General features: G+C 34.3%; 1 protein-coding gene across 5 annotated transcripts in view; it reads right to left on the bottom strand.

Annotated features, from left to right (window-relative positions):
- The window catches only part of LRP1B (LDL receptor related protein 1B), a 1,884,722-nt gene that overhangs the window by 1,001,407 nt on the left and 856,628 nt on the right, over window positions 1–26,687 (bottom strand). For all 5 annotated transcript variants that reach the window (XM_084998912.1, XM_084998914.1, XM_021076285.2 and 2 more), the window contains 2 exons: window positions 25,208–25,336; window positions 8,509–8,766 (listed from right to left, as the gene is read on the bottom strand). In XM_084998912.1, the coding sequence (XP_084855038.1) occupies window positions 8,509–8,766; window positions 25,208–25,336 (387 nt within the window). The remainder of the gene's footprint in view (window positions 1–8,508; window positions 8,767–25,207; window positions 25,337–26,687) is intronic.

Raw genomic sequence — 26,687 nt, 5'->3', positions numbered from 1 at the left:
TTGATTGCCAGTGAAGGAAACCCTTAACAGACTGATGGACTCTTGAGATTTATTCTCCTGTATGAATGCTTTTGAAAGCATACCACCAATGCTTTTAAGTTCACTAAACTTGCTCAATTTTCAAGTCAAAATTCTATGGAATATTTTTCTTTGTAACATTTTCCATGAAGGCCATCCAGGAAATGAGGTGTAGTGGGTTACCAACTTTCCATTGTGCTGTTTCTTCTGCACAGCTTTAGTAAACAGGTTTTATTCTAAATCTTGAGTCTGGATTCTGACTCTTTTTCCTGCCCTCTAAGTAAGAATTTACTGTCACCTTGCCCATGATTATCTTTGAGACTACTTGTTACGTAGACTACTTCCATTGTCACGTATTAAATTATTTTGGATTACCTTTCGCCTTTTGATTCATGTCTCCAAAAACACAGAGTTTTAATTAACTGATTATTATTACATATTTATAGTATTTAATATAGTTTATTTTACATAATTACTTTATTATTGTTTATTATTCATAGCAGTCATATTTTTTAATGTATCCAAGTTATAGACCCAGAATATGAAGCACAACAATTAGAAAACAATGTTTGTTTCACCTGGGTATTAATTCCAATATACAAAAGGTGAAAAGGAATGTGCATTGTTGTATTTTTAGTGGACTGATTCTGTAAATAAAGAGAGGTTCCTGTTAAGCCAATGTTATCAGTTGTATCGGGCCTGGTAGAAGAAATATCAGTTGAGAAGTTCAATGACCAAATATTTGTAGGATGCTTCCTCAGTCATGTTCACTAATGGCAAACATTTCAGATATTAAACTCACTCTAGTGTCAGGATCAATTACATAAGAGTAATGAAATGGCATGAGTTCTGTGGAGATTTTTTTTTTTTAAAGAGCCACGTCAACTGATCAAAACAAGTCATCAAGTGATGAGTTTAATTTGTTTGATAAGAGTGGAAATTATGTCTAGAAATCACACTGGGGCATCCTAAAAGGTATTATTAGGGCATCTCTGAATTGAGGAATGATACAGGAGAAATAAGGATTTAGGCTAGCCCCACAGTGATGAGTTTACAGTTCTCTACCTCAGACATTTTATTCCAAAGATAACCTAAGAAATTATCATACTAATTGAAGTCAGACACAAAAAGATAATCATATTATATCACTTATATGTGGAATCTAAAAAAAATTATACGAGTGAAATTATTTACAAAACAGAAATGGACTCACAGACTTAGAAAGCAACTTATGGTTAACCACAGGGGACAGGCATAGAGGAGGGATGGACTGGGGGTTTGGGACTGGCATATGAAATTACCGTATATGGAATGAATGGTCAACAGAAACTTGCTGTATAGCACAGGACACTCTAATCAATATTCTGTGATAACCTATATGGGAAAATAATCTGAAAAAGAATGGGTGTGTGTACATGTAAAACCAAATCATTTTGTTGTACAGCAGAAATTCACAATAAACTATAAATCAACTATATTTCAATAAAAGTTTAAAAGTAAAAAAAAAGGTAACCTAAGACTTAAGACTTATACAAATGGCGGCAGAGTGTTATTTTTCTGGGGATTTGTTCCATGACACTCCATGGGTACATTTGGAAAGAAATACGCTTATGTTTTTAGAATGAAAAAAGAAGAGTGTCTTAGTTCAGGCTGCTATAACAAAATACCATAGACTAAGTGTCTTAAACAATAAACACTTATTTCTCACAGGTTGATGGCTGGAAAACCAAGATCAAGGGGCCAACAGATTCTGTGTCTGGTGAGGACTCGTCCTGGCCACCTTCTTGTTTCCTCAGATGGAAAACAGAGAACTCTGGTCAACTCCTATTCTTGAAAGTGTATTAATAACATCATAGGCACTCTACTATCAAGACTTAAACCTAATTATCTCTCAAAAGCCCATCTAAATATGAAATACCATCATATTGGGGATTAGGGCTTCACCATATGAATTTGGGGGGGAGGGATTCAGTTCGTAGCATTCAGAAATATAGAATATTTAACTCACACTGAAATCCAAACACACTAAATTAAAAAGCTGCATCAGTAAATTCTGAAGTAATTCATATTTATAAGAATTTAAGAGGTATATGCAAGGCATATACATTACATAATCACTCAATCTCCATCTTAGTTACAATTTTGAATGGAAAAAAAATATATTTTTAAAACTTTTGTTTTCATATATTACTATCACTTGATCTATGACCAAGCCAAAATATCATTAATTTTTCTTGTTAAAGATCTAACAAAATGCTCTAATAAAGTATTTTTTGTATATATGGCAGAGTCATCTTTCAATACTTTTAGCATTACATAATAAGAAATAAATCAGGTACTACATTCAATATGAACAACAACAAAAAAAACTGAATTCCCATAATTCAAGAGAATAAATTTGGAAAATGCAAATTATTAAGCTTGAAGTTATCAAAATACTCCAGGTAAATTCTGTGAATATTATCCTGTGGTCACAGGATAAACAACATTACCTGAAGGTCTCAAAACAAAAGCTCAGGCTAGACATATGAAATAGAATGTAACATAGAGATTATTATTTGTATAATTCATACATTAGGAGCATGTTGCTTCAATTATCTGCATTTTAGGAACAAACATCTTTTTTTGCAAATTGTCTAAGTCCCTGATATAACTGTCAATGGCATTTTGCATAAGTAATCACAATCATAATGCATTCCTTTAAGTCCACAATTTTTGTAGCAATAACCATGATATTTTTATATTACTCAGTTATTTGCTTCTTATGAATCAAGTACCTAAAGCTCTAAAACTGTACAATAATTTTGAATTCATCCACCTCTCATGACTTAAAAAAATTCACAATATATATTTTAAACAATGCAAACAGCCAAACTAAGTCTTAAAGCCAAGTGAGGTATTTCATATGAATAATAAATTGTTCTCACCAGTTGAGATAGGCTGAAACATTCTATCAAGCCACAAGGTTTTTGCCATGATTGTTTTTGTTATTTTTAATGAATGAAACAGTATCTCCCAACAACATGAAAAATTAAAATATAATCTTCTTTGATTATAGAAATATTACACTTTGTGTGTGAAGGTCTTAAGTATAACCACACTTTCTAGTACATTTGGGGGACATGATTTAAACCACAGATTTGGTGGAAAATTAGTGTGGTAGTTGCTTAGTAGTACATAGGCCTCTCCCTATCATTCAGTTTTAGAAATATAGTATAACTATCTGCTTTTTTTAAAGTGAAACTAAACTGAATAACTGTACTTTAGATATCTATCTATTGGTAGATAGATATATCTTCTTTAATAATATCTTAAAACAGGGAGATTAAAATGATATAGGTTAATTCTTACATTAAAATAACTAAAGTTGCCAAGATACCTTGTATAACTTTACCAAGTAAAAGTTTTCATTAAGATGATAAAGATGGTAAATAACATTTATCAGAATATTTTAAACCTAGATCTCATCATTAGATTGGCATTTTTAGGAGACCCATGTGAGGAGTTCACCAAAGGATTATCAGGCTTTGGGAAATTATTTCATGCTTACCAGACTCCCAGGAGACTAATATATCAACCAGAATGTCAGTTTACAGAATGTTAATTTATAACTACTGATAGAATGTTCCAGTGACACAATTACTAAAAGATGCCATCCTAAGAAATTCCTTCCTAGAATTATGGTATTTGAGAAACCAGATCTGAAAGTTATTTGAAAAGCGCAGAATCAAAGCAAAGGGAATTCCATAGACCTGAAGTTTAGGCCTTCTGCATTTTATAGGGCGCTTAGAAAATTACCAGAGCTACATGGCAAAGTTCTACATTTTTAACAACTGGACTACCTGTGACTATGTCCTCAACACAATATATGTACATATATATTTTTAAATTTAGATTTATATTTCATAAACATTTAAATAATCCTTTACCATCTCTCTCAGTATCTCATCATTTGACACTGGTTTTCTGTTATTGAGAGGTTCTTCTCCCATACTCTTATCTACAGCTCATGGAAAAATGATCATAATTACAGTGGAATTACTTGACACTGGCTGCATTCTAAGTCATTTCCGGCATACACATTGTCACCATCACCAACTACAAACCATCTTTAGCTAGACTCTCTCCTGGCATGAATTTCACCTATGACCTAATCTTTGCTGTATATCTAATTCCTCTAAGCTCCAATTCAGAAATAGTCTCTGGTTTTGTCACCACAGTCTTAGGGCATGTGGCATGGGAATCCTATAATTCTCGTTACCTTCTATTACAAACTAAAACTAGAGAGAAGAAATAGTTTAGAAAACTATTGCTAAGCAGTAAGTCTCTGTATCTCTCTGTATATATAGTCCTTACAGGTTTAGCCTTTTTAGAGGCATTAAAAAGAGGTGGGAGGGAGTTCCTGCCCTGGAACAGTGGGTTAAGAATCCTACTGCAGCAGCTAGGGTGGCTGCATAGGCACAGGTTCAATCCCAGGCCTGGCCCAGGCACAGTGCATTGAAGGACCCCATGTTGCCACAGCTGCAGTTAGGTTGTGGCTGTGGCTTGGATATAGTCCCTGGCCTGGGAAATTCCATATGCTGGCATTAAAAAAAAAAAAAAAAAAAAAAAGTAGTGAAAGGATCCAATCTGAGAAACTCTTCCTTAAGATTTCTAAAATAGTATTTCTCAAAGTAGATAATATAAAACAATAAATACTCGGGACATTAATATTAGACACATAACACACATTCATTTGGCATCCTTAGAAACAAGCATCCACAGAAATACCAATAAAATGTTTAGTACTCAAATAAATTAAGGAAATCCTGTGCTAAATAGAGTAAGATAGGTACTTTATAAAAGGACTCATGATCTTTAATAGGCTAATATACATATAAATCTCCAACAAGGTTGAACAGATGCAAAATCTCTTAAATTCATTTGATCACAAATGCATTGTTTCCAACATCTCATAAAACTGGTGTCCTAAGGAACATATTTTATTTATTTATCTATCTATTTATTTATTTATTTTTAGGGCCACACCCCAAGGCATATGGAGGTTCCCAAGCTAGGGGTCCAGTCAGAGCTGTAACCACCAGCCTATGCCACCACAACAGTAATGTGGGATCTGAGCCATGTCTGTGACCTAAATGACAGCTCCTGGCAATGCTGGATCCTTAACCCACTGAGCGAGGCCAGGGATCGAACCTGTGTCTTCATGGTTGCTAGTCAGATTTGCTTCTGCTGAGCCACGAAGGGAATTCCAGGATCATATTTTAGAGAATAGTACTATACAATAATTAAGATACACCTATTGTGAGTAATTAGGTGGTAGGGAAAAAAAGAAGTAAATGAGAGGAAGACATGCAGGCATGCACACACACAAACACAGGGATAGTACAGATAACGATAGCAAACAGAAGGGAATGGAAGGAAGAAGTATGTTTAGATCTGGGAAGGATTCTAGCAATTATGTGAATAAGTTCTTTCAGTTCAAAATCATTTATTTGTACAAGGCACCATAGCTAGTTAACGACAGAGCTAGGACAAGATCAACTCACAACAGTGCAGTGTGTGAGTAACAGTGTGTGAGCCACTGTTACTAATGTGAGTATGCCTGATTGTTCGGGTGGCTAAAATGGAAAACAAAAAACAAAAGTTGAGACCCACTGGGGCAGTGTGGTGGAGCAAAGGTTATGAAGTCTGACCCAAATTACAGTCTTAATTTTTGCTTCGGCATAAGTGGATTAATAATTCCTCCATTTTGCATATAGTCATTTAGCAAATTCAGTAAGTTGTAGCTATTGTTATTTGTGCTAGATTTGGGATTTTTTTTGAGGGGATCTGTATTTACCTTTCGGTTTGTTCTTGTTAGTGGCCAAACACACAGTATATGGAAGTTCCTGGGCCAGGGACTGAATTTTGGACAAAGCTGTGTTAAGGCCAGATTCTTTAACCCACTGCCCCAGGGCAGGGATCAAACCCACTCCTCCTCAGTACCTGAGCCACTGTAGTTGGATTTTTAAGTAACTGTGCTGTAGTGGGAACTCAAGTATTTGCCCTTCTTATTTTATCAGAAAGAACACAGAGGTAGATATTGTCTGTGCCTTCTCTTTCACGTTCAGTATTGCCTAATGCATCTGAGTTATAGAGTTAAAATCATGTCTATTCTTAAACAGAAGAGCATATCTCTCCTGCATATACAGATGGAGTGGATATCCAGTGAGATGAGATATGCAATAACATTTTCAATATGGCAATAAAAGAGTGTGTAATTTTTTAATTCAAATCAATTTGACTTGCAATGGTTGATCTTCTCCTCACAGTAATTCTTTGAAAAATAAAAGTTATGTATTTTTTTCAAAAAAGAATGTTTTCTTCAGGTAAATTCAGAGAAAGTTATCCAAAGATAATGAGGGAAGAGATGCTAAAGAGATATCTCTGGAAGAGTGGATAGTGACAGGCATGCAGGCATACTCCAATCAGTTCATTGTTTTTGCTTACATGGTGCAACAGAGATTTAATGTAATTATACATGCAAGGAATATTCCAACTTCATTATCAATTAACAAATTGTTATGGTGAATGCAGAACCCATCACACACATGGAAAGCAGTTCTGTGACATGTTGATAAAGTACATGGCTTACAAGCAATGATAGAGGAGCCCCGCCCTGCTCACACCTCTGTCCTGCTCCCATCACAGAATTACTTCCACACACTTAATCACTGTTTTCTAAAGTGACTGAAATTGCATTGCTTAAATCTGACTTCGTCAATAATTATTTCTCCTAAATAAAATATTTCCATTGCATTTATCTTTTGCGGATCAAAATGAGTGCTCTATTCATCATTTTTAGTGAATTGCCTAACGAAAATCTCTTTATTTTTCTACATCTGCCAGGAATTGTTTGGAAATCACAGGCAATCTAAGTTATAAATTACTTTCTACAAATATTCTAATATGCATTTACTTGACCAACCTGAGTTTTACTATACAAAAGTTGTTTTAAAAATACATGTTAAAGAAAGTATTACTATTATTAATAGGGCATATTAAATGCAGAAAAAAGTTTAAGCTTGGAAAATAACTTTAACTGACAATCTAGTGAATATTCTAGCTATTTGACTGCCAGTATCCCATTTGCTAGGGACAAATACATCTGGATTAGATGAAGTAATCACTAACATGGCAGGGACACTAGCATGTTCAAACGCTTTCCAGCTGCTGGCAAAGCTAGTGCCTGAAATACTCCAATCACATAGACTCATTCCGTATGTACTACCACTTGTTATTTATTGTTTATTATGAGTTATCACTTCTCCACAGAATCCTTGAAATAGAGTCCACTGATTTCATTAGGCATTCTTGGTCCATTGTCACAATAAATATTTTATTTATTTTTATTTTTGTTTATAAATTAAAAAACAGTTTTATTTATGTTAAGAGGATCTTCAAAGTGTTGGATCCTATTTGTTAAACATGTATTTCTGTTCACGTCATGTTCCATTCTTCTTACAAATTGCACTGATTTATTTAATTCAATCATAATTATCAAACAAAACTTGGTACTATTTGCTTACATTTAATAAAGATCAATAACCAACCTCTTTAATTATGTATTACAAACATTAATAAAATATTACTGAATTCAAATCACCCAAATATTCTGTATCTAAAAACTGCATTTATTCTACCACAATTTTCTTGATTGTATATTTTCTTCACTTCACCAATTTTTTTAGTAACATTTGTGAGCATAAGTTTTTTCTGTAAATCATAAAGTAAATGGACACATCTTGAAATTCTCAGGCATACAGCTTCAACAGGCAAGCAGAAATAAATTTTTCTACTCTCATATGGGAGGGGTAGAGAGCAGGGGGAGAAGGAGAGAGAGAGAATATGTTGTGTGTAACAATGTGGTATTCAGAAAGAAAAGTATAGTTACTAGTTTGCAAATTTCTAATAAAAGAAATCAAGTGAATCACAAATTACTTTTTTGGAAAAAGATGTATAAAACTATGATTTAGTAGGAAAAATGTCAGCAAACACAGACAGTTGTTACAAATGAGCATAAAATAAATAGTTTTCAATGTATTTTAACTAACACTAAAATTGATAAGTTTATAATTATCAACTCTGTCTCTTGTTTTTTATTATTTTTTTTTAATCCCACCTTCACTGTCACATTGTGAACTATCATTCAGTGCAAAAAAAAAAAAAAAAAATCACAGTTTTCAACCAGGTGATACTGTAATAAGCATTAAAAAGAGAATTAAAATTACCTCTTCAATACACTGCTTACATAAACAGTGCCATTCAAAGTGTATGTGTGTCTATATGCAAAACATGTAGGGAATATATTTATTTAAGTGCATTCATATTTGCATATACATATTTGCATATTCAAAAGCCATTAGCTATGCTAGAAAATCTAAGAATCCTGTCTACTGGTCTGTAAATGGAATCCTTAAAGGGTGGCATATAATATAAATTCAAACTCACTGTGGAAGGATTGAAGAATATTGATTGTCCATTCATCTGTTAATCTTCCCGTTTTTGTGATCTGGATACATTTCAGCTGATTTGAAGATTCTCTTGATTCAATCCAACAAATCATATCTTCATTGTAAATGAAATCCAGAGTATAAATTTCATTTCCATTGACTGAGCTCAGGGTTGCCATTTTACTACCATTAAGATAGAAAACCTCGATTGTTTCTGAATTTGCAATTAACAGCATAGGCGGCCTATCTGTAGGTTCTGGAATAAAAAAGAAAGAGGAAATTGAGCTCAGTAAAAGAGATTAATAGTCACTTCTTTTTAAATATAATTTTGTATTATTTATTAAAAGTTTTTCCTATATTTTATGTATCTTTAAAATTTAAAAACTTGGGAGCTCCTGTCATGGCTCAGTGGTTAATAAATCTGACTAGGAACCATGAGGTTGCGGGTTCAATCCCTGGCCTTGCTCAGTGAGTTAAGGATCCACCGTTGCTGTGAGCTGTGGTGTTGGTTGCAGACATGGCTCGGATTCCGCATTGCTGTGGCTCTGGTGTAGGTTGGCAGCTGCAGCTCCAATTCGACCCCTAGCCTGGGAACCTCTATATATCGGGAGCAGCCCAAGAAATAGCAAAAAAAAAAAAAAAAAAAATTAAAACTTGCTTGCAAAACGTATTTATTAGCAACCCATATATGCTTCAGTAATTACACGCTCCAATTCATTTCTTTCAGGACAACATAGTCCACTAACCATTTGTATTCTTCATTTCCTTGGTCATAACGTGTTGTCTAAATATGAGGATAATACTATTTGCTTTCATTATTAAACAAAGGAAATGCTGTGAGTTGTTTTTCTAGCAATGATGATGGATCTGGATTGATCTCTGCATGCAGTTTTACAGACTCCCCTTGTGAGCAAGGACATGCTTTGTTGAGGTGGATGTATGAGATTTGAAATAGATTCTCTAGAGCAAAACATCTCTAGACATAAAAAGAGCACCTGTGACTTCAGCCTCACTGGCTCCTTGACTGATCCCAAGAGTCAAACAATCACACATTCCCTTAGTACCTATATTGTGAATACTGAGCCACTTCCTTCCGCATTTCTCCTCTAGTCAGGAAAATAAGGTTTTATAAGCAGAAGAAACTTGTTCAACACCAATTTTTGAAAAAATACATCTTTGCCTGTGTTAGAATTTTTTTTTTTAATTAAAGTATGGTTAACTTACAGTGTTGTGCCAGTTTTTGCTGTACAGCATAATGACCCAGTCATAAATATATAAATACAATCTTTTTCTCATATGGATTGCTGAGTTTTTGATAAATACATAGTGGTTAACTAGAATTGCAATACCCTTTAATCTATAAAGTTAATAATAAAATTCCATATAAAATTAATTTTGAAAGAGTTTAGCTACATAATCATATACAGAGCAGCTTTTGTGCTAATTAGGGAATAGGAAAAATTTGGAATTCTTCAACTCCTCTTCTTTTCTGCCCTAATCCAATGGATCTCTTGGCTTCAGATGTCAAAAGTATCAGGAAACCCACCACTTCTCAGTGACAACTACTACCATCTTGCCCAAAACTGCCATCACCTCTCAAGCAGATCACTGCAACAGCCTAACTGGTTTCTCTGCTTCCATCTATGCCCACCTTCTCCATAGTCTATCTCAAGACAATAGCTAGTTATAGATATAAAATATTAAGGCAGATCAAGTAAGTTTTCTACCCCATTACTCAAAGAGTTCCCATTTCAAAGGCTTTGAGTAAAAAATCAAAGCCTTTATAATGACCTGTAGTTAATGTGTATTCTCATCACCATTTGACCTCATTTCCTTCATCTCCTCACTACTCTCACCCTTGTTTATCTTAGTCCACACACACTGGCCTTCTTACTGTTCATGAACAATCCAAGTATGTATGCTGCCGTCTCAGAGGCTCTTTCTTTCTGGAATAATTATTCCCCGTGTGGTAGAATGGCTGACTTGACTTGTTCACCTCCTTTTGAGTAGTATTTAAATGTCACTTTTCTAATGAGGACTTCTCTTACCACTTTACCTTTTAAAAAACTTCAAGTCCCTAGACTCTGTTCATATTTCCTACTTTATTTTTCACTTATGACTACCAAATGTCGTATATATTTTATTTATTTCTCTGACATTATTTTTCTATTTCTGTTGCTCTATATCTAGCATTTAGAAAAAGTCTGGAACCTATTGATTGTTAGTTACAAATTTTCTGAATAAGTCAAAAGGACATGTGGAACTCTTACACAGTAGAGTTCTTTAGAAATATTCTGTGAAATGATAGGAAATAGTTGGTTTTCTTAACCTATGAACAGAATCCAGAGAAATACTATCTATTTAGAAAATTTCATAAACATTATTTGATCATTCAAGAAACTGACACTGGGACTGCAAAGGTAGGATAAAGGCAAATATACATACAATGATGAATATAATTAATGTTTAACATTTTCAGTGTATTATTCAATGGTCTTCATTATCCTTAGTGAAAGCAGGGCTATCTGGCCCCTTGTGTTTCTTTCAGATGGAAGAGCTCTGTATTGAAGACAATTTGGGGTCTTCCCTCATAGGTTTAAAATGTCAACTGAAATGTTTCCCAACTCTTTTCATGGGTATTTGAATTTTCATTCCTAAGAAATTACTTTAATCAAGCCATAGGATTCTCCTCTGCCTTCAGAAACACACTGAAAGTCTATACTTAAAATAACAGACAAAAATAAACAACAATAAAAATCCCAGTGAGATTATAAATTAATTAGCCCAATAGTTTCTTACCTATGGAGAAACAGACTTGAACTAGACTGCTTGGTATAAACCAGCAAAAAAGAAATCTCAAAAATACTAATATCATTTTCACAATAAAGAGTTTTCTCAGAAGCATTAGTAAAATTGTGAATTATCTCTGCTTAATAGAAATTTGTCAAGGGACTACACCTGAGCTTGGTTAGCGAGTCGGGTTCTCTCTCAATATCTTAAGGCCATCTTGAATCATGTAACACTTGCCCTTGCCTTTCCCTAATTCGAAAGTCTAGACTTGGTCTCTTTTCAACACTAATAGCTCTGTTTTTCAGTTGACCTTGGCACTCCCAAAACCTGTTAAATCATGGATTTCTCAGATTATGAGGGGCTCTTTGACAGCTGTGTTATCAGTTTAACAAAGATATACTGACACTAATGTCACTGCTCACTGTCTTCATTTGACAGCTGAAATATGACCTTTAGTGAAATTGCCTCTCAAAAATGAGCCACTGTTGCCAAGCTTATAAGAAGTCCACATGTAGATAATTTCCAAACAGGCTTCTCATCAGTAAATGTAAGTATATAATGAACTTTCTTTGCAGAGAGGCTGGAATATGAAGAAGCTATGAGATCCTTGAGATAAAAAATGAATTAATGGTCTAGAATGGAAATTCTTACTTGACACAACTGATCAATATATTTGATATTTGTAGCTGATTTTGGAATGAATCAGTTGCTTGTTTTTAAAGCAAAACATATCAACCATTGATTTTAAAGCTTCAGATAAACAGAAAACCAATAAAGTCAGATGCTTCATAAACTGATATGGCTTGCTATAAAAATGGTAACTTTAAAAGTTCATATGACATACTGGAGGAAGGCTATTTATAATGTTAGTCTGATGTACTTTGTTTACTGAAGTACTATGCATATATGTCTCTGCTAATTATTAACTATGGTTTCCCTCTTTAGACAAATAAAACCTTATATGGGGGTGGTGGGAAGCTGTTGGAGCACAAAAATCATCAGGGGCTAAGGATATAAACATTTTTGTTCTACTTCATGATGAAAACTTGTAGAGGCTTGGCAAAGGTAGTCTGTCTCTACATTGTTCTCTAGTTGGCATTATTACCATGAGTTTCCACATCTAATTTAGGACCATCATTAGCGTGGGTAATGAGAATAAAAGATGACCAGAACAAATATGATGTTCTTATTAGATGTCACACTTAAGAGTTAGTGAACAGTTTCCCCAGAGGAACAGTTGGAAAACATATCAGGTGACTTCTGTCAAAGGATTTTCTACATCAACACTTAATGAGAAGTAATAAATGTTAACCTTCTACATAAAAGAGATCAAAACACAAGAAAGCACCCAGTCAATATTCTAACTTAGAGGATCAATATTTAAGTTAAATAAACCTCTATAATAGATCATCAATTGATTCGTCTTGGAGGAGGAAAATTGTCTTCATCCTCTTTACTACACCCATATGTTGACAGCATAAAAATAGAGTATTTTCTCTCCCAGTTACAGAGATGTGTATAATTAGAAAATGATACTTTTCCTGTCATATATGCTATATTAATCAGTGCCACAATTTTTAAAAAGTGGAAAACCGGGAATTAAAAAAGAGAAACTTGGAAACATGAGAAATATCATTTGACTAAATTCATAAAAAATACCTATTTAAATTCAAGCCACTAAAGCCATATCTTTGCAAACATATCCTTCTCCTTTCATAGTCAAGACTATATTAAAAATATATTTATATACTCATAATAATGTGATTTTGACATATAGTTGATGCTATGTTTTCAGAGTGATAAAACTTATTTCTAAGGTTTCATTTGAACTTCCTATTTTTCAATTCAATTTTAAGAATATTAATTCATCCAGTTTCCTTTTAAGTAATTGGACCTGTGGATTATCCAGATGCCTAAAAATAAATAGAAACCTAATAAATATTTATGTATATAATATGTATGTATATATAGATAGATAATATGCATTAATTAATCCTGTAATTGTAAGCAATTATCTCCAATGAATGAATTTCTTTGGATGCACTTCAATATTTGTTGTGTCAAAGATGGAAAAAAATAAGAATGTGAGGTTCAATTGGATAAGAGGTTAAATAATAACTTCCATGTAAAGTATATAAAATGAAGAGTCAGAGTAAGACTAAAGCATTAGAAAAGGGGAAATTATAATCTATGCAGCTCAAAGAACAGTTTTTCAACCAATACAAGCTTAAAATAATTGGAAGAATAATTTTTAAAGTTTTACTTTTAATTGATCATATGCAAATTGTATAGTCTTAAAAATAAAGAATATAGGATGAAGTTAAAAATAAGAAAAATATTAACAACTGGTAACAAAAAAACTATGCAAACTTTCATAGGGTTTGAACTGTAACTATATGAAACAAAATGAAGAGCAATCTGTGTAAAGAGACTAAATTAAAAACAAACAAACAAACAAACAAACTTCTGGAGTTCCCATTGCATCTCAGTTGTTAAGGAACCCAACTAGAGTCCATGAGGACATGGGTTCAATCCCTGGCCTCACTCAGTGGGCTAAGGATCCGGCGTTGCCTTGAGTTGTTGTGTAGGTTGCAGATGCAGCTTGGATCCCACATTGCTGTGGCTGTGGCGTAGGCCATGGGCTACAGTTCCAACTGGATCCCTAACCTGGGAACCTCCATATGTGCCCCTAAAATGACACAAAGCAAAACAAAACAAACAAATAAAAAAGTTCTAAAATTATTCAAAGTACAGAAAAAGTTGAATATGAAATACAAGGAGGAAATTATCTAGTTTAAAAAATGGCAAAAAGGCATTATTCAAATACTGTAATAAATTATAGATCAGAATCACCCAAACCAAACAAAAATGTGAATAACGTTAACCACATAAGTGAAAAAAAAATATAGGTTTAAAATATTTTCTTTTCCATAACACATAATGCCAAATTTGGTTCTCAATTTTCCTCAACAATTTTGTTAATGGAAAAATCTCTTTACTGAACTGAATGAAATTTAGAATAAGTATATGCTGTGTCATATGTCAGAGAAAAGTATTTTATCACATTTCATAAAAAATATGAATTAAATGTGGAAACATTAAAGTGCATTCGAAACAATTTTGGGCTAAGCAAGAAAACGTAATCTCTACAACTATACTGTAATTTATCTGAGCACTAGTTTGTCCTGCCATAATTCATTTATGCTGAACCAGTAATTGATTGGATGAAAATGCTTTATTATATTTTTATTTTTAGAATTTATAGATCTAAGACATTCAACTATTATCTGAAGGGGATCAGTAGGATAGGCTGCCTTCAAAAGATATAATTTAGTAGATAAATTAGGATGTATATATATATATATATATACAAAGTTTCATATTTTTAAAGTCAGGCCTGGTAGCTTTCATAAAAGATGTATGATATTTCCAAAGAATGGTTAGATATATCTTTCTAGGGTTGAATGTTTGTGTGTCCCAAATTCATATGTTGAAATCCTAACTCCCAAAGATGATAATACTGAGAGGGGTTGGGAGGTGCTTATGTCATGAAAGTGGAATCCTTATGAATGGGATTAATGCCTTATAAAAAAGGTTTTAGAGAGATCCCTAGCTCTGTCCATCCTGTGAAGCTAACACAAGGTCTGCAAATCAAAAGAGTCCTCACCAGATCATTTCAGGACCCTGATATCAGACTTCCAGACTCTGGAACTGTGAGAAATTTCTGTTATATATAAGTCACCCAGGCTATGGTATTTTGTTACAGTAGCTCAAATGTATGAAGACTTATCTGTAGAGTTAAGTTACTGATGATGAAATTTGATTTCAGCTTTGCCTTAAATGAAAGAACAGGAATTGGACTTGAAGAGATTTTTTAAAAAAAAGAAAAAAGAAGAAAAAGAATCAGGTGAAACAAACAGCATTGACAAAACACAGATGAGGGAAAGATTAAGATATGCTGAAAAGATACTGACCTGGGTTTTCCAGTTTTCAGAGGGTAGAACAGGCATTAGTGGTGACAGTACTTCATCATGATAATGACAACCGCTAACACCTTTTGAGCATATTTGAGAGCCAGGCACTGTATTACATGCCTTACATTTATTAGTTCATTGTATAATCACAACACCTCTATGAATCAGGTGCTAACGTTACCCACATTGTATAAACAAGAAAACTAAGTTATTCAGAGTTTACCTTGCTTAAGATCACATCGCTACTAAATAAAAAGAACTAGATTCAAACTCATAAAGCTTACAGTAGCTGAGAAAGTAGGTTGAAGGAACACTGCACAGGTCATTTAATGTCAAAATGATAAACTTACATTTAATTTGAAGTGCGATGGAAAGTCAGTGTAAATTTTAGAAAGAGAATCATAATGAACAAAAATATGCTTGAAGATCAACTGGGAAATGATACACAGGAGACTGTATGGGTGAATAGAATATAGTGATAGATAAATTTCCCATCTAACTTTTTAAATTGCTTTACTTTTAAAGTGGTGTAACATAATTCATACCAGGTGGGAAGCAGTATGTAAAAGTCTTATTTATACACTGTCTAGTGTTAAAGAATTTGGAATGCAGTTGGAAAGGAGTTAGGTAAAAGAAAAAGGTATTTCTGCTTCCCTTTAGATTGACACAGTATAGAAACAAAGAATAACCATGTGTGCCAACATTCCCATTGGAAGCAGAAGCCATTAGGAAAAATCTAAGCCCAGAGAATCCTCAGAGATTCAGGAACACATTAGCTTTCACACATGTAAATAAGAAAAGGTACTCAGCTTTTTAATTATAAAGAAGGTACCCCAAAATGACTATAAAGAAAAATAAAACTTGTTGGCATGGATACTGGATTATCAGGATTACTGAACAAAGACTTGCTATTTTAATGCTTCAGAAAATAGGTAATAAGAGCCTAAAATGGGTGGTAGAGATATGCTAGTGTAATAAAGTAGAAATTATAAATTGTAGTAATTATTTTATGTCTAATGAGGGACATGGAGCTAAGGATTGTGTGGAAATCTGAGATGTGGGTTTCAGGGAGAATGATGGCAGTATTAAAAGAAATAGGAAAGCAAAAAAGAAAAGAGTCAGTTTTAAGAGGACATGATAAGTTTAGTGTTGGCATACTAGGCTAATGTTGTGCTTTGCAGTCTCTCTTATTTTATTTTATTTTTTTTTTGTTTTTGCTGTTTAGAGCTCTACCCATGGCATATGGAGGTTCCCAGGGTAGCGGTCAAATTGGAGCTATAAATGCCGGCCTACGTCACAGCCACAGCAATGCAGGATCCAGCCATCTGTGACCTACACCACAGCTCAAGGCAATGCCAGATTCTTAACCCACTGAGCAAGACCAGGGTTCAAGCTTGCAACCTCATGTTTCCTAGTCAGGTTCATTTCCACTACATGGATATGGGAACTCCTGTGCTTTGTAATCTTATCTTGGGCATTGTAAAAACTCAGGTAAGCTACTGACCAACCTGAATTATAGACTTTAAAACAAGTTAACCCTTTTTTGTTCTTTAGGCGTTATTAATGAAATACTGGTACTTGCATTTAGAGGACATTTCAATTTGAAAGGTGATGATTGAGAAGCAATGCAATATGTTGTTTCTCAGGAATAAGGATCTTTTTACAAAAAAATTATTGAAGCCAATAACATCATACAACATATAAAAAAGAACCTCTCATTTTGCAAACTATCAACTCCCACAATTTCTGTTTTCTAAAGGGCCTACTCACCCCTTCAAGGAAAAATTTCTCCTTTCCTTGGCACATGCTTCAGTAAAAAATGACACATGGAGAATTGTTTGAATATGGATTCTCCAATGTTTCTAAAGATATTTTACTGAATTTTTACATTTAAAAATGATCATATATTTCAATAAGTAAAATAATGTAAAAAAGCATTGTGATTTTAAATCAGGATGAAATAATTTTAATTATACTGAATTTAATTATTAAGGTATACAATTTAATTAAATTGAAGAATTATTTTGGTAAATCTCAAAATATAATTCTTCAAATTTTAGGTTAATGAGTTAATGTTATATTCAGTAGATATACCAGGGATGGTCAATTCACATTAGTTACTGCGAGGTGGCCCATGGCTACTTTTGAATCTCGTCACTTTTCTAATTGTGGCAAACGGAAACTTCTTTAGCTACAGAAACACATTTTTCCCAATTCAGACATGTCCCTCTAATTTATCAATTGGTAATAATTGATAATTATCAATCAGTAATGAATGATTGGTAGTGATTGACATATTAAAAAGTAATATATATTGGCTCATTTAAAAATTTCTTTAAAATATTTCCGGAGTTCCCGTCATGGCGCAGTGGTTAACGAGTCCGACTAGGAACCACGAGGTTGCGGGTTCGGTCCCTGGCCTTGCTCAGTGGGTTAATGATCCGGCGTTGCCATGAGCTGTGGTGTAGGTTGCAGGCGCGGCTCGGATCCCGCGTTGCTGTGGCTCTGGCGTAGGCTGGTGGCTACAGCTCCGATTGGGCCCCTAGCCTGGGAACCTCCACATGCCGCAGGAGCAGCCTAAGAAATAGCAAAAAGACAAAAAAAAAATAAAATAAAAAAATAAAAATAAAATAAAATAAAATATTTCCAGCTTTAACGTATGGGTACTTTAAAAAGCCCCCATCAATTTGTCTCCTAAAAAGAAAATACTGTCTCAGTATTTGCATATTTATGCATACATTTAAAAAATGTTGATCAAGCATGACTAGCTTCTGCCAGGCATTCTTCTAGATGCTAGAGATGCAGCATACAGCAGTTAACAAAGCTTCAGAGAGCTTACATTATCGTTGAGAAAACAGTCAATAAGCAAGTAAACAAATATTATTCAATACTTTTTGGCAGTGCTGAATTCCATGAAGAAAGGTAAAGTATTGGTAGTAATGAGGACACAAGGTATTCCTTAGAGAGAGTAATATAATTCAAAATATGTTTAAAACTTTGAAACAAAGAGTTTGAGAAAAAGAATGGAGTCAAGGGTGGCTCCATGTTTTGGTTTGGACGATTGGATAAATGGGGTCACATATATCACAATGACTGTCACCAGAGAAAACATTGTTAGAGGAGAGAATTAAGAGCTTGGGACATAGAATTTGATATTTCTATTAAATTTACAAATGGAAATACTAAGCTGCATCTCAAAATTCAAGGGAGTCTGGCATTCAACAAAGTGATAAAAACTTGCAAGTCTCAGTCTCTAGATGTTTGATAACATCATGAAAGAGGATGTATTTTGAAGTCATGATACAGGATGACAGCAAATCAATAAGGAAGAGATGTTCGAAGGACTGAACACTGAGTCATACCAAAAATACTGGTAAAATGAGGATTATGCAGCAAAATAAACTGAAGAAAAATGGAGAATAAGGCACGAGAACTCCAAGAATGTGCTCCTTTAAAAGGGAGAGTATTCAAGGAGGAGACAAGGAAAGATTGTGTACTAAAGACTGATAACTGAGTCACTAGGCAACTGGAGGTCCCCAGTAAACTTGATATGTAAGAGATAAGAGTGTGAAACCCACTGCAGTGGGTTGAAGAGAGAAGAGGAGGAGTGAGAGAAGGAGACAATGTACTCTGTGAGTTTTTTTATTAAGGGAAAAGCAAAATGCAGTGGCAGCTAAAGAGGGATATATTCAAAAAAGGAGGTTGTACTGTATACTCTTTACAGCATCCTTGTATACTGATGATAATGATCCAGGAGAAAAGAGAATATTTAGATTCAAAGAGTAAAGAATGGAACTGTATGAGTCCAGTTCTTGAATAGTGAGGCTGATGCACAATTACTGGCCTCAGGAACAAAGTCATTTTGTTCTTTAATTCAAATAAGAGGAAGATGAAGTGATCAGTTCTAGATTCAGACAGATTGGCAGATTTAAGAGAGTTCAGGATGAGAAAGTTGTCTTTTGATTGCTTCTATTTTCTCAGGGAAATATAAAATAAAATCATCATCTTAGACTAAGGAGTGGGAAGGTAGACAGATGGAAATTCATTATCTAGAGGTTGAAAAGGGAAAGGTCAGTTAATCAATTTCACTGTTTTCTGAGAGGGCTGCCGAAGGATGTAAACATATAACCTATATTGAAGATCACAGCTTTCTACTTTGCTATTAAAAAGACTGATTAGATCTAAGTACTCGATAGTGATTATTTAGCAAAGTTTTAGCTAATTTACTAGATACAATTCTTATAATTAGATGATATATTGTTCTAAACCTCTAAAGTCTATTAAGCTATAATTTATCTAACAATTTGGCAAACATTATCTTTCATGGAAAGCACAGATGGAGACTATGTGAGACCTAGTGTTAAGAAATGCTCATATACATTTAAAAATGCATTTAATACAACAGATTTTTTCTTCTCAGAACTAATCTGACTTTAAGCAGCTTGACTAGGGAGAAAATGCAGAAAACTAGTTATCAAAGTCAAGGGCAAGTATGAACCCTGGAAGAGAAGTACTCAAGATACATTCTCTAATTCCTTGCTGTTATTACCTTGTTGCTTGCAACTGATACAGGGGATGCTCTCTAAAAAAAAAAGTTTTTCCTTATTAGGAAAAAAAAAAAACATTGTCCCCCTCAGGTTTTAAGCGTTGGTCTCCTGAGAATTTCAGTAGCTCTATACTTCTACCTTTGCCCAACAAATCAATACTAAAGTTATATACATATGTATATACCTAACTTTTCTTAAATTAAGCCACTTATAATTTCTATGAATCTAAATATGTCTCATTTCTTTTTATTTTTCATTACATTTGTCCAATTTTAAGACAAAGAAAGGGAATTAATTATAGAGCATAATATGACCTATCACAAATTCTATATTGAAGATTTGAATAAGTTCAACAGCTATTCTATAAAAAAGTAAATATAGTGATAGAAATGTGTACTTCTACACTGTGCCATTTCTGAAGACAAAGTTTATTGACTGTCAAATCTACAGCCTGTAAATGTAGCCATCTAGTTCTGAATACCCAAACAAAGACATCCGCCGCTAGATTACTGCTAAGATGTTAAGTGGTAAGGAAGATGGAAGACATGCATTTTTTTTTTCTGTGTCTGATATTTTTTTAGACTACAGGTAAATCAAACGTGTCATGACACATAAAACACATGACAGGTAAGACCGTTATCAATCTTGCAATTTTGTTGCTAGAAAAAAGATTTACAGTATCAAGAAAGGTGTCAGGCTGTGAAACTGATATCCTCCAGCACATACACACATGCCCTCACACAAAGTGAGAAACTTAAAAAAAAAAATTAAAACAACAGACATAGAATATTCATGAGGAGTTTTATACCTCAATACTTGCAAACTCATTAACTGTGTGGGTAGAAAAAAAAGTGTGATGCTTAATTTGGGTAATAGAAATTCCATCAGAAATCCTTGCCCTGTCTTGTCATGGAATGTGATTTCCCACTGAGTAAAGGGCCAGAGAAGACGTGGGGCAGGAATGCTCTAAAAAACAGAAACACTTTCAGTGGCCAGGCCAAATTACTAAAGGGAGTCCATGAAAATCTAGTATTTCTATAGGGCAAAAGCTTAGGAAATGCTGCCTGATTGAAGGTGGCATGGCTAATTCTGCAGCTACATTTGCACAGCAAGCATGCACTTAGACTGCACGTTTGCCAGGAAAGGGACCTGAAGGGGCACATTGATGGAGATTGTGCAGAACTCCCCAACCAGTATTGATGACAATACTACAAAGGCAACTTGAGCCCTAAATAACAGCATGAAACTGGCAAACCACCCCCCCAAGCCAAAACCAAAAACGTTATCCTTTGAATCTCTTCCAGCCTTTTAACTTTCTTTTATTGATCTTCAATATACCAGTACTTTTATTCTGCTTCCTGAATGTGAGCATCCAACATTTACCAAGCACACACTCTGTCCCAGGCACTGAAATACTTCTCTTAGCACATGAGATACTTATCCCTTAGTATAGTGTATATAATGTCCTCCATTCATATGTGAATGAGCAAAAATATAGCAAATCTGGATTTTTGTGTTGGTGCCGGTCTATGAGGCTTGCTCTTACCTCAGAGCTTCTCATAAACCTCCATGCCATCAAGTGTCATTCACGGTTATGCCTGAATAAAATGACAAATGGTGCATGAACCAGACCTTTGGACTATCTCAGTTCAGTGTAAAAACTCTGAACAGTGAATCTCCACATTGTCAAGACATAATTGCCTAGCATTCTGTGGGAAGATATTCTTAGCCAGATGGGAGACTGAAACAGATCTGATCTACTAGTTTTGTAAGTTATCAAGGTTACTAAGACTTAATATGTCAGCCTTCCTAGGAACACTTAGATTTTAACATAGGCTGTTCTTTTTTTTTTTTTTTTTTAAGGAAAAAATAGGCATTTATATTTTAATAATTGAATTCCAAGTATCCCAAGTGGCTGAAGAGACTATGATACTCTGAGCAGGGATTCTTCTCTTTCTATATAGTCACTGGCCTCATCTCCCCACAAGCAGAGCCAACAAGAAACCATGGATGATTCCTCCACCTTTCAAAAGGAAATTTAAAAATATTTATTAGTAGATGATAATGAGATTAGAAGTAGGAGCGATAGGAAGTTACATTTTGTTTTCTTTTTTTAAAGAATTATAGCAAAGAAAATAGCGAGTGGTAATGAACACACTCCTAACACTATTTGGAAGTGTGCTTCCATGGATTACACAGGGATCATAATTTGTATTTCTTACAACGGAGAGGCCCATTGCCTAAAGAGTCTCTCCCCTTCCCCTTTGCTAAAATAGTGCACAGCAAAGCCTAAGCTGTAATTGAGGCCCATAATTATTTAATGGTCTCTTCTTCTCCCTTTACTCCGGTTGCTTTATGGCAAAGAGGTATACCATCCCCCACATGGTGCCATTTAATTCAGCACCTCTACACTAATTTATTTACCGCTCTTATTTTACTACTGCTTTAGCGCAATCAGTAGATCCCTACAGATTCTGTAGAATCGTATGCTGGGGTAAGTGACTGCCCTCAGCAAGTGGTCAGGGCATTGAAAATCATAGTCCAAGAGCCTAAATTTATCAGTTCATTTAAAATTGCCAACAGTTCATAAAGTAAATACCCTTGGCTATTATTTTCACTCTCACAGATTCTGTATAAGCTTTTTTTCAGCCCTGGGTGCCCACATTCAACACTTACTTCTATACCAAAATCAGTATGCATCAGTTAAAACAAAGTAAACCAAATTAAAAAACAAAAACCTTTTCATTTTTAGATTCAGTAAGTCATTATTACAATTCTAATGTGAAAAAATGTAAAAATATATAGGGTGTTTTATGGCTACCTAGAGGTGTTTAACAGAAACTTTAAAACAACTTTTTTCAAATGACAAGTCCTAATATTTAATTCAAAAATCAGTATTTTTTAAAATGTGTCCATTCTAAAGTAATGAATACTTCATCATGACATTTGCATTCTAGCATGCCTCCTTCTACATAGTAATATAAGTAATATACTTATTTAAAGTTATTTTTTTAACATACATTGTAGACTTTCTTCCATTTGGAGATTACCTAGTTTGATATCACATGGACAGTTGGGCTAGATTGCCTTTGAAGTTTCTTCCAACTTTGAAACACTTGATTCTATATTTCAGTAATCGGGTCAATCTTATTAAGTGCAGAAATGACTTTGTCTGTATTGCATCAATTATCAAGAATGAAAAAGCCTAACATTAATTTCTTCTTCCATCTGCCACAGGGCCTGAAATCCCCTTCCCCTATTAGAGTTATTTCTTAAAGTTGCTCTTAAGGCTTATGAATTTTACTTGAATTTGGTCATTATACGACAAAGAAGAGGTAATCAATTAACTTAATTTACCTAATTACTATCAATTGTCACTTTGAAACTAATATCCACAGGCAAGCTTTGGGGTAACTGGCTGGGGAGTGACCATGACATTATTTTGTGTTGAACAATTTATCACCTTTATAAGCAGCTTCCTAGCCAATTGACTCTGCCTCTCTTTGCTTTCATGTAAAAGGCTGCTTCTCCTAGGATCTTTTCGTTTCCCATCTATTATCCAGTTATGGCCTTTGCAGAACTCATCTCTTGTGTCAAGTCCTAGCTGCCCATTGTATCCTTTCGGCTTTATATTTTTATATTGTATTTTCTGTCAAAAGCCCAGGGATCTTTTATACACATGTACTGTTTTGGGTCAGCCCAGTCTACCCTTCCTAGTTTCACACTGGGATCCCTGGAACTCTGGCTTGACTAAACTGAAAAGTCAGATTCCAGAGTCCAGGAGGGTAGAATTTTAAAGGAAAAAAAAAAAAAAAAAAGAGGGGCTAATCTAAGCAGCTAAGTGGTAGAAAAAAGGGAAAGTCAAAGCCTTCTGACAAATGGGGTTTACTTTATAATTGTTTCATAGCACTCTTCAGTCATAGAAATACTATAGTAAATCAAATTGCCACAAAAATTGTAAAGCTGATGTATGAAATTAAATTTTATATATAATGTAAGCAAAAAAAATCAGATTCAGGAGTTCCTGTCGTGACTCAGTGGTTAACGAATCCGACTAGGAACCATGAGGTTGCGGGTTTGGTCCCTGGCCTTGCTCAGTGGATTAAGGACCCGGCGTTGCCGTGAGCTGTGGTGTAGTTGCAGACACGGCTCAGATCCTGCGTTGCTATGGCTCTGGCGTAGGCCAGCGGCTACAGCTCCCATTAGACCCCTAGCCTGGGATCCTCCATATGCCACGGGAGTGGCCCTAGAAAAAGGCAAAAAGACAAAAAAACAATAAATAAAAATTAAAAATCAGATTCATTTGCTATCAATATGAGGAAACTAAGGCAAAACTGATCGGTTTTCTTATGTACTGTGCAACTACATTGGTTCAAATGTCCATGTAACCTTCAGAACTAGTCAGCATGAGCTGTAGACTTGTACTCAGTTACCATCGTACCCATTTTCTTAAAATTGCAAACCAACAACTGGGAAATGGAGAGAGTATAAATTTTAAATAGGTTGTTCTGAATGTTGGTATTTTAGCCAAGATTTGAATAAGAATGTAAATATCATAGGGAAAACCATTGCAGGCAGATAAAACAGCAAGTGGGAAGACCTCAAGACAAGAGCAAAATGATTGAAAGATAAGGGAACCATTGTGGCTAGTGGGTGATAAAAGAAGTGGTAGATGAGATGGGAAGGTAAATGGTAGCAGACCATTCATCCTTAGAGGTCCTGTGAGAAGTTTGGGTTTTCTATTTAATGTGAGTGAAAATTACTGGGAGATTTTAAGCAAAATAATTACATGGTCTGGTGTATATTTTAGTAGATAACTTGAATGCATCATGTGAATTTTAGGGGAAAAGCAGAAGCTTACAGAAACCACTTAGGAATCCATTGTAGAGTCTACAAGAGAGATGAGTAAACTTAAATCAATTAATTAATCCATTTCTTTTGAACAGGTTTTTGTTCATTAGGGGTCAAACCTTCATGAGGTTTGAAGGTTTGACCCCTGGGCTCGCTCAGTGGTTAAGAATCTGCTGTTGCGATGAGCTGTGGTGTAGGTCATAAATGAGGCTCAGATCCTGTGCTGCTGTGGCGTAGGCTAGCAGCTATAGCTCTGATTTGACCCCTAGCCTGAGAACCTCCATATACCATAGGTGCAGACCTAAAAAGCAAAAAGAAAAAGAAAGAAAGAAACTTCTTATAATGGAAGGAGTTTTGTAATGATCAGTGACAACTGAAAGAACTGCTTTGGATTTCTAGGTATGGATCAGTGAATTAAAATGAAGGGAAAATCTATTTCTTCAAAGTCCATATTGCTCTACTACATTTCTAATGAAAACGAACTGAACTGAAAAAGGAAATAAATGCTGGAAGACAAAAAAATAAGATAACTTACCATTTTTGGCTCTGCAAGATCTGTTGTCTGGCTGCATTAGGTAGCCTTCCACGCAACTGCAAGCATAGGATCCATATGTATTTATGCAGGTCTGGCTGCATGTACCATAAATAGCACACTCATCTTGGTCTAAAAGGAAAATTGACATCATTTCTAAGCAGATTTATTTGGGGGCATTTTTTTTTTTTTTTTTTTTTTGCCCTGAAGAAAATATTTTTTTTTTCTGAACATTGGAAGTAGGCTATTGTTTTAAAAAGAAAGAGCGAACTCCCATATGTCTTTTCAAAACAATACTAACCAAATGTAAAATTCATTATTGCTTTAATAGTTACAGAGATATAAGATCAAACTGAACATCAAATTTTTACTTTAAAAGACAATTATTTGTATTTTGTATGGGAAGGCTAAAAGTCCTTGGATATATGTGAGAAGGTATAAAATGCACTTCGATGAATATCTTCTGAAGACTTCTAGTATTTTTGACGCTGATTTTTTCACTCTTTTAACAAAGAATTAGTCTGGCAATGTGATTTTCAATGAGAAGCTTAAATAAGAGTTCCCTGTAAGCCACCAAACAACCCTCACTAAATCAAAAGGAGGAAACTATTAAGTGCTTGTTGAAAAGATAAATTTTATCTTGTACAATTTATATTACATTATCTTTGGTGCTTCTATTTCTTCCCTCCTTCCTCTCCCAATACTTTCTCCCTTAAGCATCTTTTCAAAATCTTTGTAAGCAGCAAGTAGTTAATGATCCTTAACCAACTGGGCAAATTAAAAAAAAAAAAAACTCTGTCAGCTAATAATTTAGACAAATGTCTATTTTAGTCTCTCTCGTGTACCAAAATCTGTATTAATCCATAAATAAAACAAAATTGATAAACATGGTTGCAACCTCTAGGTTAAGCAAGTCTAGTGAACTAGAATTTGATGTCTATGCATTTCCTTATAACAAAGGCAAATTCTAGTTATGATAAAAACATAGAGAAGTAAATGAACCTGCTTAGAATTGAAGGGAGAATTTTAAGTGAAGGCTGCATATTGAGCTGTTTAAAGAATGATTTAGATTTACTGAAAATAAATAAAAGGGATCAGATAGAAAGAGGCATTTCAGTTAAAACGGGGTATAAAAAACCACTGGGAGGACACATTAGGGATTTCAAAGAAGTATAAAGAGCCAAGTGGAATAAGGATTTATAAGAAGTAGGAAGAAGAGATGATACCAGGAAAAGAGTTTGGGGACTGGATAATGCAGTTATGTGTATTTTAAACTAAAGTGTCTTACATTACACATAGGCATTGTATTTTAAAACTAAATAAAGTATATGAAAATGGATTGGTAAACGTTGATAAGAGATCCTGGAAAATTAGCTATGTACTAATTTCACAAAAGAAATGATATTTTGAAGTCATAACATTTTGAACTAAAACATTGGCAGTGGGAATGGAGAAGAGGAAATGGACTCAAAGGTTTAAGAAA

The sequence above is a fragment of the Sus scrofa genome, chromosome 15 (assembly GCF_054392235.1).
Source record: "Sus scrofa isolate SSC_HxYL_T2T_F1_AM1 chromosome 15, Sscrofa_HxYL_maternal_Yorkshire_Landrace_v2.0, whole genome shotgun sequence".
NCBI lineage: Eukaryota > Metazoa > Chordata > Mammalia > Artiodactyla > Suidae > Sus > Sus scrofa.
This window is presented reverse-complemented; position numbering and strand designations above follow the sequence as displayed.